Below are 14,701 nucleotides of genomic sequence, written 5' to 3'. Positions count from 1 at the left end.
AGATTAAAACATTTAATAAACTAGAACAAGTGAAAATGTAAAAATATTAAAGTGTAATTTGTATGTGAACGTTATTAAAATTTCATATGGGACGCGGTCTGTAATACTGTAACACTTGCAGAATGACATTACTACAGAAGATTTACTTGATGAATTGCCCCATTTACTGTTAATAGGATCAAAGTTATAATATTTTAATACCAAACGGAACGAACAAGCAATGACAAAGCAACAGCCATGAAACCACCTTGTATACCATAGCAACCAACTGGACTCTCATGGCAAACCCTTAGGAAGTGACCGTGTTTGTGTAGCAACATAACCGTAACCCTAAACTAGCAGCACACAAGCAACCACCTGAAATATCATTACAACCAAGTAGCAACGCAATAAAAACCAAATGGTACAGAATAGCAACCGTTTATCAACATCACACAGAGAGACTTTAGTAATCAATTGGAATACTGTAGCAACCTTGAAAGACCTTATCACTCAAATGTGTTGGCATGTCAACCACCGAGGAAGAACTTAGCCACCAAGTGGGATACCTTACCAAATACCACCAAGTACCACCAAGTGCCACCCAGCCACCAACTAGCAACACCCTTAGCAACTGAGAGGAATATCATAGCAACCACTTAGGCGAACATCAACTGTGGTTGTGTATCAACCACCTAGTAAAACCTTAGCAACCCAACCATGCAGGAAGAGTCTCTTTACTCCACTGTCGAGACGAAACGTAAATAATCTCAGGTGTCTGGAGTGTAATCAGTAGTTAACAACTGTTGACGTGTGTTCGCTTTCACACTCGAGCTAACGCAGTCACCTGAATGTGTAAATACTTTATTCCTGCTTAATTAAGAAATGACCTTTAATTTAAGAAAGAAGAGGATTAAGTAGAGCTTCCCTAAAGGGCAATAACTGTCTGTCCTACTTATTTACCTTCACAGGAATGGAAGGACAGAGAGAGAGAGAGAGAGAGAGAGAGAGAGAGAGAGAGAGAGAGAGAGAGAGAGAGAGAGAGAGGGAGAGAGAGAGAGAGAGTGAAAGAGAGAGAGAGAGAGAGAGAGAAAGAGACAGAGAGAGAGAGTGAAAGAGAGAGGGAGAGAGAGAGAGAGAGAGAGAGAGAGAGAGAGAGAGAGAGAGAGAGAAAGAGACAGAGAGAGAGAGTGAAAGAGAGAGAGAGAGAGAGAGAGAGAGAGAGAGAGAGAGAGAGAGAGAGAGAGAGAGAGAGAAAGAGACAGAGAGAGAGAGAGAGAGAGAGAGAGAGAGAGAGAGAGAGAGAGAGAGAGAGAGAGAGAGAGAGACTGGGATGTCGTTTTGTATTAATTTTTTTGTTGGACATAGATAGATAGATAGATAGATAGATAGATAGATAGATAGATAGAAAATTAAAATACAGAAAGTAAAATGAAATGCAAAAATGACAGACAGGAAATGGAAAGAAACTGGATTTAAATAAATGGTAAAAAAAGAAAGAATAATGGGGTACAGAACTAAAGAGAGAGCAATGTGGGTCACTAATTATTTCATCCTTTACTTATCAAAAATAAAATAAAGAAAGAATGAAATTACAAACGCATTGTTGTCTTTTTAAATAAAGTGAAGTAGCTCATTGGTCTGAAGTGATTATTGATCGTAAAGCAGGTAAATGGCGCCCTCTAGCGCTTTGTGGCCGTAAATGCAAGGCCCTCTTTATCGCGCAATGCTCTTTTCCCTCCAATAGATGTCACTGTTTGTCTTCTTCGCTTGAGACAATAAAGCTTCAGTACATGAGGGGGAGGAAGTGGAGCGGTGGATGAGGGATGCGTCGTTGTGAGGATGCGCGAAACGCCCCTAGCAACAACCATCTTTAAATAAAAAAAACAACAAAAAACAGGTAGAAAAAGGCACTCACGTAGACGGATGGAAAGAAATGGCTAAGGTGTTGGGAACAGCAATGTAGGATTGACGATGCCGCCCGAGCGCGTGTGCCGTTTTGTCGTCTTCCTCCTGCTTTTGTGTTGCGCCAAGCGGACCTGCGGGAAATCAGTGGCGGATCCCGGTGAGTGCAGGAGAAAAAGATGCGGGGATGAAGGGTGGGGAGCGTCGGAGTATGGGATCTAATCTCTAATCATTTACATCAACCAAAATAAAAAACCCCAAATCCAAATCCTTTGTTTTGTGTTCAAACGGAATTGTAGTGCATTCAGTTTCTTATAATAAAACTATGCTCCAAAGCAGCATCTTGTGTATATTGTGTATGATGTGTATTATGTTGTATATTGTATATATTGTGTATGTTGTGTATATTATGTATATTGTGTATATTGCTGCAAACCTGTCTTCATTTTTGTCCTCAGTGAGGTCCATTTTATTCAGTAGATGTTGATTTTATAGCCGCCTTGATAGCATGTATTTTTTTAAATGATCATTCTACAGCATGAGCCAATCAGATGACATCATTTTGCGTCTTAAGTGCTGTCATTTATGCAAATTAGGAACTCACGCCACACGCGCCTTACACTGCTTTTGTTCATAAGGCAGTAAAGCTCATACTGCACGTGCGAGACCAGGGATGTGTCGACGTGTAACTGTGCACCATCCCAGATTCAGAGCTAAGGAAAATAAATAAATAAACAAATGAATAAATAAACAAATAAATAAATATATACTGTTTAATATTCTCTTGCACTGATGTTTTAGTGCCCTGTGATGGGTTGGCACTCCGTCCAGGGTGTATCCTGCCTTGATGCCCAATGACGCCTGAGATAGGCACAGGCTCCCCGTGACCCGAGAATAGTTCGGATAAGCGGTAGAAAATGAATGAATGAATGAATGAATGATGTTTTAGTTGAAACTTTTTTTAAGCTGTATTTTCACTTTATTGTTTCACTGGATTACAGTGTCCTACATTTCCCACAATGTCATTTGACACATTAACTACTAAAGCTTCAGTTTTCAGGATTATATCACAGTCAATGTCTCAGTCTCGTAGTTTGCTAACTACCTAAACTCTTGTCATATGACGTTTGCATCTGGATTGATGCGATGTACTGTAAGGGCAGTATTGTGTTATGTCCTTTTGTGAAGCCAACTGCAAACTTCTAGCAGGAGGAATGAAATTTCAGCACCATCAATCAATTATCACTATAATCTCTTAAAGCGTAAATCTAAACATATTTAATGTGTTTCTGTTTGGAGATTTCCTTTTTACATATGCCTGCCTGACTGTGTACGATGTCCCTCTTTCAGAGGTGCAGGTGAGGGTGAAGGTCTTCGACAGCGGCAACCTTTCGCCCCTGTCCAATGCTGCCATCGTTGTCCATGGCAACCGGAGTGTGCTGGCATCCAGCCAGGGGGCCAGTGATGATGCGGTAGTGGTGTATTTCCAGTACCGTACGGGCACATGGGTAATCATCACAGCATCTCGAAAAGATTACGTCACCAGCTCAGTGCCCTGGCACGCCAACAAAGTACCCTGTGAGTAAACAGTGGGGTAAAAAAAAAAACCCCTAATCTATAAAGCCACCTCACTCTTTGAATTCTCAATTCTGACTGGTGAGATGGTGATGATTCATTTCATTCAAATCAGCCGATTCATGGGGACGATCCTCAACACAAAGTGTGTCTTAATGTTGATACAGTGACAATTTCTGTAAGGAGCTGTGCATTTACAGAAGCGGTTTTCAGCGCCAGGGTTTTGTAACAGTCAGAGATGATGATTTGCTTGTTAACAGAGACCACACAACCACATAAGATCATATGATCAACTATTATTCACAGAATCTTTTACGTGTCCCTTTTGGGGTGGCTCAGAAATAACAAGCAAAATGTTTTATTGTATAGGTGTGTACAGATATATAATAATCTTTAAGCTCTAATTTTAATTTACTTCCAGTAATCTAATAAATTCTTGACCTCTTATGATACATATGGTAGAGAAAACACTTTTCTAATAGGAAACTTTTCAGCGTTTAAAAAGAAATTCGGAATTTTGCTGGGTTCCTTCTCATGATGGACTGTAGTCAGAAATGCTGACATAAGTGAAAATTTAGACCATCACATTTAAATACTAACACTTATAATTGGGGTAAATGCGGACTGAATAAGCATATAGCAGTTTAACATAAATGCAAGCAACAAAGGGTAAAAAAAAACAAAAAAACAACTAATACAGTGATATATGAATGAATAAGATGAACGCAATCATTTCATAAACTATAATCTAATTATATATCTAAATATCCAGTTCCAAGGTCAGACTGAGAGATGCCTCGGGTTTCTGCTTCCTTAGTGTTGAAGAGTTTTATGTTTGTAGTGTTCAGAAGAGATGTTGGAAAGAGCGACGGGAATCAGGTTTCTTAAATAACTGATGATGTAGTGTGAAGTGGATTGCTCTAATCTGTCTGTATGCTGAATGATGCTAGATGAGATGCATCATCTCATCATTTCCTGCATTGGGAACAAATGTAGATGATGGAAATGCAGTGACTCAGAATTTTTTTAGGCTTCAACTACAGAAATGAACAGATGCTGGGACAAGACCTCATCTTGACTATTAAAATATAACCGTAAACGAGTAAACGTATGGTGACATCACCTTTATAAACACAAGTGTTTACTTCTTGAAATTAATGTGTATAAAACACTTGCAATCTTTTATAATTCTCTTTCTTCATCTGTATTGCAGTATTCTCCTCAGTCAGCCTGTACCTTCTGGCTCAAAGGCCAGGAACCCTCATCCTCTATGATGATGTCATCCATGTGTTTCATGGCTCTCCAGGTACGAAATGCATTAGATATTGAGTAGCAGTGCTGTGATGGTGATTAGTAGTGGCTTGTTCACAGATTCATATTCCATAATAATTCCATATAATATAATAATGACCCTGTTTTGAATAAACACAGATGTTCTATTGCGCCCATTGGTGCCAACAGAACCTCACTGGGGCAATGTTCATGTTGCCCAATGCTTGTGCTATGCACATTTTTAGGTGCCACTCTTGCCAGAAGAATTGGGATAGTTTGACAATACTCCTCAGTGAGAATTAAATCTAATATATTTATGCAAACAAAAGCAAATTGAGAGTGCAGACAGTGTCTATGGTGTACAGAATGATGTCTATTGTAAGATATTTTGAAAAAGACTAGGTAAGGGAAGAGAATGTCAAAACATAGAAATGCATGTACCACAGTGACCTTGTTTCTCCACGCAAATGCTGAAATAGAAGAAAAAAAAAATCAGGGGTCTTTTTGGGTCTAGTTTCAGTTCTTTTGGGATGTACTTGGCAAACTCATCTGCTGTATCGAATGCCACTGAACAAAGTTTGGTCTTTATCAAGCTGCCAGATAGCCTGCTGGATGACTACATGTTGTCGACTCTCAGCCGCCTATTATGGGGTTACTCTAAAAAATTCACTATATAGCCTACACCAAAAGTTAAAAACAAACTATGTAGCCTACAGCAAAAGTCAAGTGTGATAGCCTCTCACACATGCACACACACACAACCTTGATGTCTTCAGGTACTTTTCCATACTGTATATTTACTATTTCCTGCTACTGTTGTCATAGCAACAACCTCCTCAAAACTCTTGTGCATGGCTAGAATACTCCTGATAATAATAATAGTAATAATAGCATTGATGTGACAAGAACATAACATTTATTTCGCATTACTAGCATCCATGCTGACATTATGAGTACATCAAGGACATTCTAATGATTGATTTTAAAAATAATAATGAATATTTTGTCATTTGTGTAACTTTCAAATGTAACTTTTTCAGTCTACATCATGTAAATGTAAACAAAAGAAGGAGATATAATTTTTGTTCTTCCGACGATCTTCAGGAAATTAATGATGCAGTGTTGCTAGGTTATTCTCAGAAATATGCACATTGTTGTCACAAAGAGGGTTTTACTAATGTTCAAAATGTCTTTTACTTTGTGACTCTAATATCGGTTTTAATTAAATAAAACTACAACCCTGATATGATCACACAGGAGGGCGGAGTCAGCCGTGGCTGCACATCCCAAGGCGGAGCTTGCAGTTGAACTCCTCCTTCTCTGAAATGACTGCTGTTTTGACCACTGCCAGAGATATGAGTGAAATCAATTACTTCCCCTACCTCCTGGCCTTGGAACACAATGTCACAGGTCAGATACCAGATTGATATTGATATTATGGTAAAAATAATATCGATTTTGAGAATGATGCACATATTTGCTGATAATCTACTGCGTGTAAATAACATTTGTTTGTTCATGTAGGAGGAGAGGACATCTGGACAGATTTGGCAGTAGTAGCTGCAGTCAGTGCCCAGCTGTTTGACCGAGAAGGCAGTGAGGTTCAAGTCACAGAGCCGGTTCATTTCTCTGTTCCGTTGCCCTCGGACTCCCTTGTCCGGTCGCCCACCAGCATACCTGTGTGGGTGTATAATATGAACACAGGTATGCATACAGATAGAAACTTAGGAGACTTATCTTAATAATTCATTCATTCATTCATTCATTTTCTACCACTAATCCGAACTATTCTTGGGTCACGGGGAGCCTGTGCCTATCTCAGGCGTCATCGGGCATCAAGGAAGGATACACCCTGGACGGAGTGCCAACCCATTGCAGGGCACACACACACTCTCATTCACTCATGCAATCACAGACTACGGACAGTTTTCCAGAGATGCCAATCAACCAACCATGCATGTCTTTTGGACCGGGGGAGGAAACCGGAGTACCCGGAGGAAACCCCAGAGGCACGGGGAGAACATGCAAACTCCACACACACAAGGCGGAGGCGGGAATCGAACCCCCAACCCTGGAGGTGTGAGGCGAACATGCTAACCACTAAGCCACCGTGCCCCCCCCTAGCTTGTGTATTTATGTAATGTGCTTTATGAAGGGTGCTTTATGAAAATGGTGAAATGTAAAATATGTTGTGTCACAGTGTTCCATTTTGTGGCCTCTGCTGTTATTGTATGCTGATGACACTGTTGTTTCTTGTTCTGTCAGATTTTCAGCTGATGTAATTTAGAATTTAAATATACATCTTGCAGGACCGATCCTTTGATTTTACTGTCAATATTTGTCCTTTATTTTGTTCTATTGCTTTTATTTATTTATTTGCCATCTCTCCCTGCTAATTCCCACCCACCATCCAGCCTACAATACATATGACAGATACCAGCCGGGGAAGGTGAAGGCTAACATGCTTCTACTGATATGTGTGAAGTCAGCCAACTTCATTGTTTTAAAATTCTGATCATGCTGAGTCACAGAGCAGCCTAACAAACCCTAGGAGAGGTGCCTTTGATTCTCTTCCACACACATGAACTCACAGATGCCCACAATCGTTGCTGTATTTGACATAACCGATTTTACTCCCTTGCCTCCTGGACATGGATGGCTGTGGAATTATCTGAATTCAAGCTTGCAATCTACCTGCGAGAGCAAAAATATTTTTGTTGTGCCATTTATACGTCTTCCTTGTTCTATGTTTTAATGTCTTATTTGGTAACTGTTCGGGCACGGTGGCTTAGTGGTTAGCACGTTTGCCTCACACCTCCAGGGTTGGGGGTTCGATTCCCGCTTCCGCCTTGTGTGTGTGGAGCTTGCATGTTCTCCCCGTGCCTCGGGGGTTTCCTCCGGGTACTCCGGTTTCCTCCCCTGGTCCAAAGACATGCATGGTTGGTTGATTGGCATCTCTGGAAAATTGTCCGTAGTGTGTGATTGCGTGAGTGAATGAGAGTGTGTGTGTGTGTGTACCCTGCGATGGGTTGGCATTCCGTCCAGGGTGTATCCTGCCTTGATGCCCGATGACGCCTGAGATAGGCACAGGCTCCCCGTAACCCGAGAAGTTCGGATAAGCGGTAGAAAATGAATGAATGAATTGTAACTGTTCTACCCTCATTTCTAATTTGTATCGAACAATGATATTGCTTTTTCCAGGACTTTGGATGAGAAATGGGACTGGCTACATCAGAAGAGACGGCTCTCATTTTACATGGGACTTCATGGCTTCACGGTTAGGATATTGGATAGCGGCCTTTCCCTCTGCATCGGGTAAAATATACATGCAGGTTTATCCTGAATCAAACTCACCAGCTCAAAAAATAGACACATTTCAGCTCGATTAAGAGGTGGGGGCTTAAGGCTACTTCAATAAATTACGTAGCGAAAGTTCTCTGTATTAAGGGTAGGTTTTAGACGATTACGTGTAAAGGCAACCTGTTTCTTTATATGGAATGCTTAATAGTGTTTCTATATGTATAATAATAGTGCAATGACAATGATACATTAGGGAAACTCTGATTACATTTTAGGACCTGGTTTGTCTCATCCAAGCCTGAGGGACATCACAACATACCATACCCTTATCTTGCTCTCTATACTGGGCTCTCTGGCTCTGCTTGTACTGGTACTACTCTGTGTTCTTCTTTACTACTGCAGGTTGGTAGCTGTGGCATGTCAGTTTTTATTGTTTTTTATTATTTTAATATTGGATTATCCAAAGTCTTAACTGAAGCAGTCTTCACAGAAGCTTGACTATGAATCAACTGACATAGTACATGCACTCACGGTCTTGCTTTTGTCTCTTGTTGATAGACGGAGGTGTCTGAAGCCTCGGAGACAGCAAAAGCAGGGACAAGTCTCAACTGCCCTGTGCAACTCCAGAAGAGACCAGGGCACCTCCACCTCTCGCCTCAACCTTATCTGTGGTGGTCATGTTGAAGCCCCCTCCACCAATGGTGACACAGAGGCCAGCAAATCTGATGCCTCTACATCCCACGAATACAAGAGTGCACGTGAAGAGTTTACCAAGCATGTACCGGCACACAAACTCCGCCATTCATCCAAAAATAAACAGTCCAAAGGAGCACAGCGAGGTGCTGAAAGCTTCCCTATGAAGGTGCATCGTTCCACAGAAACAAGCACCCACGAGAGTACCCTTCCTCACGAAGACTATAGTCGCAAATACAGCCCAGATGTCAAGGATAACGAGTACCGCCGCAGACATGTCGCTAATGATAATCGTGGATACACGGCTGACCCACCTTCTCCACCTCTCTCGGACAAGCCACCAGAATACTCACAGGTTTCCCAAAGTCAGGACCATCTTGCTCGTCCAACAACCTTGAACACACAACCTGGTCAGATCATATTCTGCAGCTCTTTAGATCAAATGACAGAAAATATGTACCGCAGCATGGTTCCAACCTTGGTCATTCCAGCACACTATATGCGTCTGTCATCTGAGTTTGGTGGTTCTGAAGCTGGAAAGGATGGGCAGAGTCAGGCTGAGAGGGAAAGGGAAGGCCAAGGAGGGGCAGGTAATGGTGGTAGCAGTGGAGTTCTCGGGAGCCAAGGTCACCAGGTCCAATGCCAGGGATCAGGCCAGATGCAAGCCCAGCAAGGAGTTGGGTCTCCAGACGGTTCTGAGGAGAATGTGTGGGCATCTGGAGGTCCGTCAGCACCAGTGCACATTCCAGTGCTCTTTAACGATTCCACCATGGCACAGATGAATGGGGAACTCCAGGCACTAACCGAAAAGAAACTTCGAGAACTAGGAGTCAAGCAACACCCTCGTGCCTGGTTCATATCTCTTGATGGGCGTGCCAATGCTCATGTGCGACACTCCTACATTGATGTTGCCTCAGAATTTGCTCACAGTGGAGCTAATAGCAGTAACCATAGTGCTCAAAGCACATTGAGTGCCCCTGCTGGCACCAGTAAGGATTGCGGCCCGGACACAAGTCTCCAAGACACTCAACAGGAACGCAAGCAAGCATCTGGACGAAAGAGCAAAGAGGAAAGGCATGGAAATGGGCGGAAGGTGCATGGAGGGAGCAGCAGTGGGGGAAAGCACTATTCGAAATTGCCTTATAATGACCCTCTAGATCTTGCTAGTGGAGTTGGCCGTATGGGTGCAGGCTCGCCTCTCGAAAATCCACTGACTCCCCTACTGGATGACGGTCCAGAGGAACCACGAGGGTCACCAATGCCAAGAAGAGGACGAAGCCGGGGAAACAGCTCACGTAGCAGCAACAGTGAGACCCAACGGGATTCTGTCACCAGCCCAGAGGATGATAATGACCCAGATGACAAGGATGAGAACAAGAAAAGTCCATGGCAACGCATTGAGGAACGGCCGCTTATGGTGTTCCATCCCAAGAAGTAAAACAGTAACAGAAAGAGACCAAGTCAAACCTTTTTACATTTGAAGAATGTGTCCACCTGGGTCCTGGACCATGTTACACACTTCAGCACAATAAGCATCATCTTTAAAAAGGAGCTTGTTTCATGGAAAAAGGTGATGCCCTTGTTTAACGATGCGGATATAAGCAAAGATGTACACAATTTTTTTCAGGTTGGTGATTGAAAGAAAATTTTACATATATTGGGGCAATTTAATTCAATTCCTCCTAGCAGAATAAAACATTGTTAAAATCATTTTGTAATTTAAATACCATCCTTATATTAACAAAAACTATATCTATAATTCTGATGTGGATATGAGAGTAGATAAAAGGTGAGTTTCTGGGAACAGAAGAGCAGATGAGGTGACACTCTGTCATAACACATATTCACCTCGATGATGCCTGGCTGAAGTCCCTTAGCCTAACATGAAATGCCATTTTTACCGTAGGTTTAAATAAGAATATTTCTTAATGTACGTTATATACGTAAGTTTACAATCAAATATGGCACAAATGAAGTCGGAAAACTACATACAAGACTGTTTTAATTGCGTCTGATTCAGCTTGGTGGTTGTCGTGGACTTTTGGAATGGTGCCATAATCGAGTTAACTTGTTTTGAAAAAAAAAAAAAAGATGAGACATTGTGATGAAGAGTGAAAGTTAACTTTTACGCTACTGGATGTTTTCAAATGTTCATACTTGATGTATTTGATGTTTTTGTAACACGCCGTGTTCCTGTGTACATCCTGTTTCATATTCCCAGCGTACATTTTCATGTACATACCTGTACCAAATTCTCAGATCCGACAGGAAGCATTATGTGTTATTTAATTCATGTATTATTAATGAATCTTTCTTTTAAATGTTGATACCACTAAATACTGGTTTATAGACACAAACATTCCCAATGATTAATGTTTGTGTATTTCACAGTACTTAATATTCATTTATAGTTTATTACTTTATTAGATCATTTTATTAGATGCAGTTAAAGTAATTTTTTTAATTTGTTCATTCCTGTTTTTAATGTATTTATTTAGTCGTGTTTTTTTTTCGTTTTTTTCCCTAATGTCTGAAACAATGTTTGTACAGGTAATGATTTGTTTCTGTATACGTTTCTGTGCCAATATAAACTTTTTAGACCATAATAATTAATAACTTTTTATCGTGGTTTACAATATTTACTAAGTTTACCAGAATTTACCAGAGATCACATTTGGGACTGATTTCAATGTCAAAAAACCTTTTTTTTTTTTTTTTTTAATCAGTATACACAACCTTGCACTTTAGCCACGTTCACAATCAAAGGAACTGCTGCTATTTTTAAGTTAACAACCAACCGTGATATTTAGACCAATCTCAAACATGAGGGCCAGACAAAACAAATCTGACTTTGCTCCAAACACGAGACATTTCTTCCAAAACATTTTCTATCAATGTTATATTGAAATATTGGTTTAATCAGACAGCTGCTTCCTGAATGGGGAAAGGTTGTAATGAAGAAATCTTAAAGAGTGCATTAAGTAAAAAGTAAGTTTATAAAACGCAATGGCATACACAATACTGTTATAGCAAAGTAATCTGCAAATAATCAAGGATAGGGTTGAACTATAACCAAATTGTTTTGAATTATTTTCCATGGACAGCATGTTCCTAAGTGTTTTATTCCACTTATAACAGCAATATTGTGAGAGTTTTACTTTTTATTCGCTTACATGTATGTTTATTGTTGTAAAGTGTCATTTCTGTTTTAGCAGCTATAAACATGCATTCCCTTAAAATCTCTTTAAAGTTAATCAAACAAACTCACGCAACCTGTCAAGTTACAGAGAAACTAAGAAATCTTGAAAACTTTCCTGTGGCAGAAAAGTTGCATGTTGATTCAAATCACTCAAACTGAATGAATGTTAAATGAACGTTTCCTCACCAAAAAAACATAACCATCTAAGCAACTTTTTAAATAAGTTGCATCCACCAAGCAAGGACCTCTGAAACAGCTGTTACTATAGAAACAGTAAAGTATCAGAAGACGTTCTGACCAATCAGAATTGAGAAATCAACTGGGGGAATCCTGTGTATATAGTAGCTTTTATATGCATGGGATGTAGTATATGAAGACTTTTTATGACTGAGCAAAATAGTTCCTATGGTGTATGACAATAGGGGGAATTTAATGTGCTGTGTTTATCCTTTGGGAGAATGTTTTACAGCCAAAATGGCGCCGAGATGTCTTGTTGGAGGGCAAAAACAACAAACCTTGTGTGAAATATTTGGTGCTAATTGCTATCCATCAGTGCATTTTACTTTAACTGCATGGTAATTCTTACTGTCTTTTCTGTCCACTCTCTGTAATCACTCTTAACTGTGTATGTAATGCTGCTTTGTTGCTGAGAATTCTGAACTTTTCTGGTCTCCATTGTGCTTTCATGTAAAATTCATACAACCACATAATGACGCTCACTTTCTTAGTGTACTAGAACATCCTTAATTTTTAAACAAAATATTTTTTTTCTTTTTGAGACATTTTTGGTTCAGTTTTTAAGGGGAAAAAACCTCCAACAACTTGTGACTTGTATTAAATCAAAGCACAGTGGAAGCACAGGTATTTCTAAGCACTTCTGGTTTGGTTCTGGAAAAAAAAAAGAAGGTACAAATAAATAAAATAAAACGACTGATTAGCTGAAACAACAGTTTGGTTTGCACTAAAATGTGACAATGTGACCAAAAGCTAAAAAATTTTTTCGCTGCAAGTGAAATTTAAAAAGAAATATATTTTTTATAAATTTGTGATACATTTGACAACACGATGTCATTATTTTGGAACATAGCTCTAGTACAAAACTAAAGAAGCAAAAGTCAGGCACCAAAAACATCTTGACTTTTTTTTTGCTGAACCAAAATGACACCAGATGCCTAAGACGATCATACTGTAGATCCCAAAAAGCATCAGTTCACCCTGACTGGATCTCTTCTACCTGCTGTAACACTGACCTGTTGCTGTTGGTGCTTTAATAATATACCACTCGATATACGCACCATGTAAATACAAATGGATTTATCATAAAATAATCTGACTATTTAAACATTAGTGCTGTTATTTAAACATGTAGGATAATATTTTGCCTATTTGATGGAGCCATACAACATTTAAAACACAAAAAAAACAACAACTTGTGCCTGTTTTTGATTTAGCGAGTTTTGGGTGAAATCAGCTCAATTCAAGTGAGCAGTCAAACCAGATATAATTATACGAATTTATTAACAAATATATGTAAAGTATCATGGACACCTTATTTTTGTTTTCTGGGTTTCTGTAACTGTCTTTTTCTTATTGCTAGAAATGTTAAATATCTGAGTAGAAAGATTTATCTGGAAGACTAAGGATCTAAGGTTTTGGTTCCTTGGTAGCTGAGAACCAACAAACAACAGAACTTTTTTATTTTGCCAGAATTCAGAACACAAAACAAAGGAATTTTTTCAGTTGTCCCTTCAAGGTTCTGTTTATCACGACAAGGTTTCCTTCCTTCCATGAATGTTTTTATTTTATCCCTTCACTGGTCTATTTTTCAGAAGGATTTCTTTACCTTTACTTTCTTAACTTTAAAAGTTAAGAAGCTGTTTTACAAAGTGTTTTTTCCCCAGAGCCCTTGAGGATTTCTTAGATTTATCCCTTCAAGGTTCTGTTTAGATTCTTGGTAGACAGTAGAACTATTTTATACCACTCCAACCAACCCCTTGAAGAACCCTTGAAGAGCCCTCGAAGAACCCTTGTACAGAAATACAAGGTGTTGATGATCTGTGAGGGTTTCATTTTTAACCTTTTTTTTAGAACCCTAGTGATTTTCTTTGGTTTGTTACATAAAGATGGTTTGGTTTAAAGATGGTTTTTTCCCCCGCAAGAGTCCAGAAACTAAAATGTCGAAAAATCTGTTTTGCTATTTTTGTCTATTTGTTTTATTTCTGTTTTGTCTGAAAGATTCTATTTAGCACCTCAAAAACAGAGTTCTATGGGGAACCTAAAAGAACCCTTTTTTGCCTTTGTGTGCTGCAGAATCTGTGTTAATTGTATGAGGATTTCAATACTTTGTCCCTGAAATTTTTCTATATAAATGATGACTGGCCCCTTTTTTCTAGCCGTATGGTTTTAGATATGTTACATGATTTTCAACTCTTGTTTTCAGTAAACGAATGACTTTTGTACCCAAAAAATGTAGAGTTCTGCTTTACTGTGTAATTATTACGTATTGTATAGAGAGTATTGTATAGAGAGGATTGTTTACTCTCTGTGAGTATGGTTTGTGTGTGTGAATTTTCCTGTCTTAAAGGTGCTCCCTTTGAAACAGAAGCCATTCTCCGTCGTTACTGGCAACTGTCCGTAAGCATCCGTCGGTGTATATTGACAACGTGGCTAACGTGATTGCGAATGCTCTGAGAAGATGTGTAAATATTTATCTCGTTAATCTGGACCGAAGTACGGACGGACATCCTGACGCTACATAAAATCGGCTCAGACTTTTCA

At 39.5% G+C, this 14,701-nt stretch overlaps 1 protein-coding gene across 1 annotated transcript; it reads left to right on the top strand.

The window, feature by feature from the left end:
• Positions 1 to 1,932: 1,932 nt before the first annotated feature.
• Positions 1,933 to 11,114, top strand: LOC132845413 (protein FAM171A2). The gene is made up of 8 exons (XM_060869373.1): positions 1,933 to 2,044; positions 3,235 to 3,462; positions 4,673 to 4,765; positions 5,989 to 6,141; positions 6,256 to 6,435; positions 7,933 to 8,046; positions 8,307 to 8,433; positions 8,590 to 11,114. Exons 1-8 carry the CDS (start codon positions 1,954 to 1,956, stop codon positions 10,160 to 10,162), a joined length of 2,559 nt encoding a protein of 852 aa, XP_060725356.1. The 5' UTR covers positions 1,933 to 1,953; the 3' UTR covers positions 10,163 to 11,114.
• Positions 11,115 to 14,701: the final 3,587 nt, after the last annotated feature.

The sequence above is a fragment of the Tachysurus vachellii genome, chromosome 5, assembly GCF_030014155.1.
Source record: "Tachysurus vachellii isolate PV-2020 chromosome 5, HZAU_Pvac_v1, whole genome shotgun sequence".
NCBI lineage: Eukaryota > Metazoa > Chordata > Actinopteri > Siluriformes > Bagridae > Tachysurus > Tachysurus vachellii.
The sequence above is the reverse complement of the archived record's forward strand: the minus strand, read 5'-3'. Positions and strand labels throughout refer to the sequence as shown.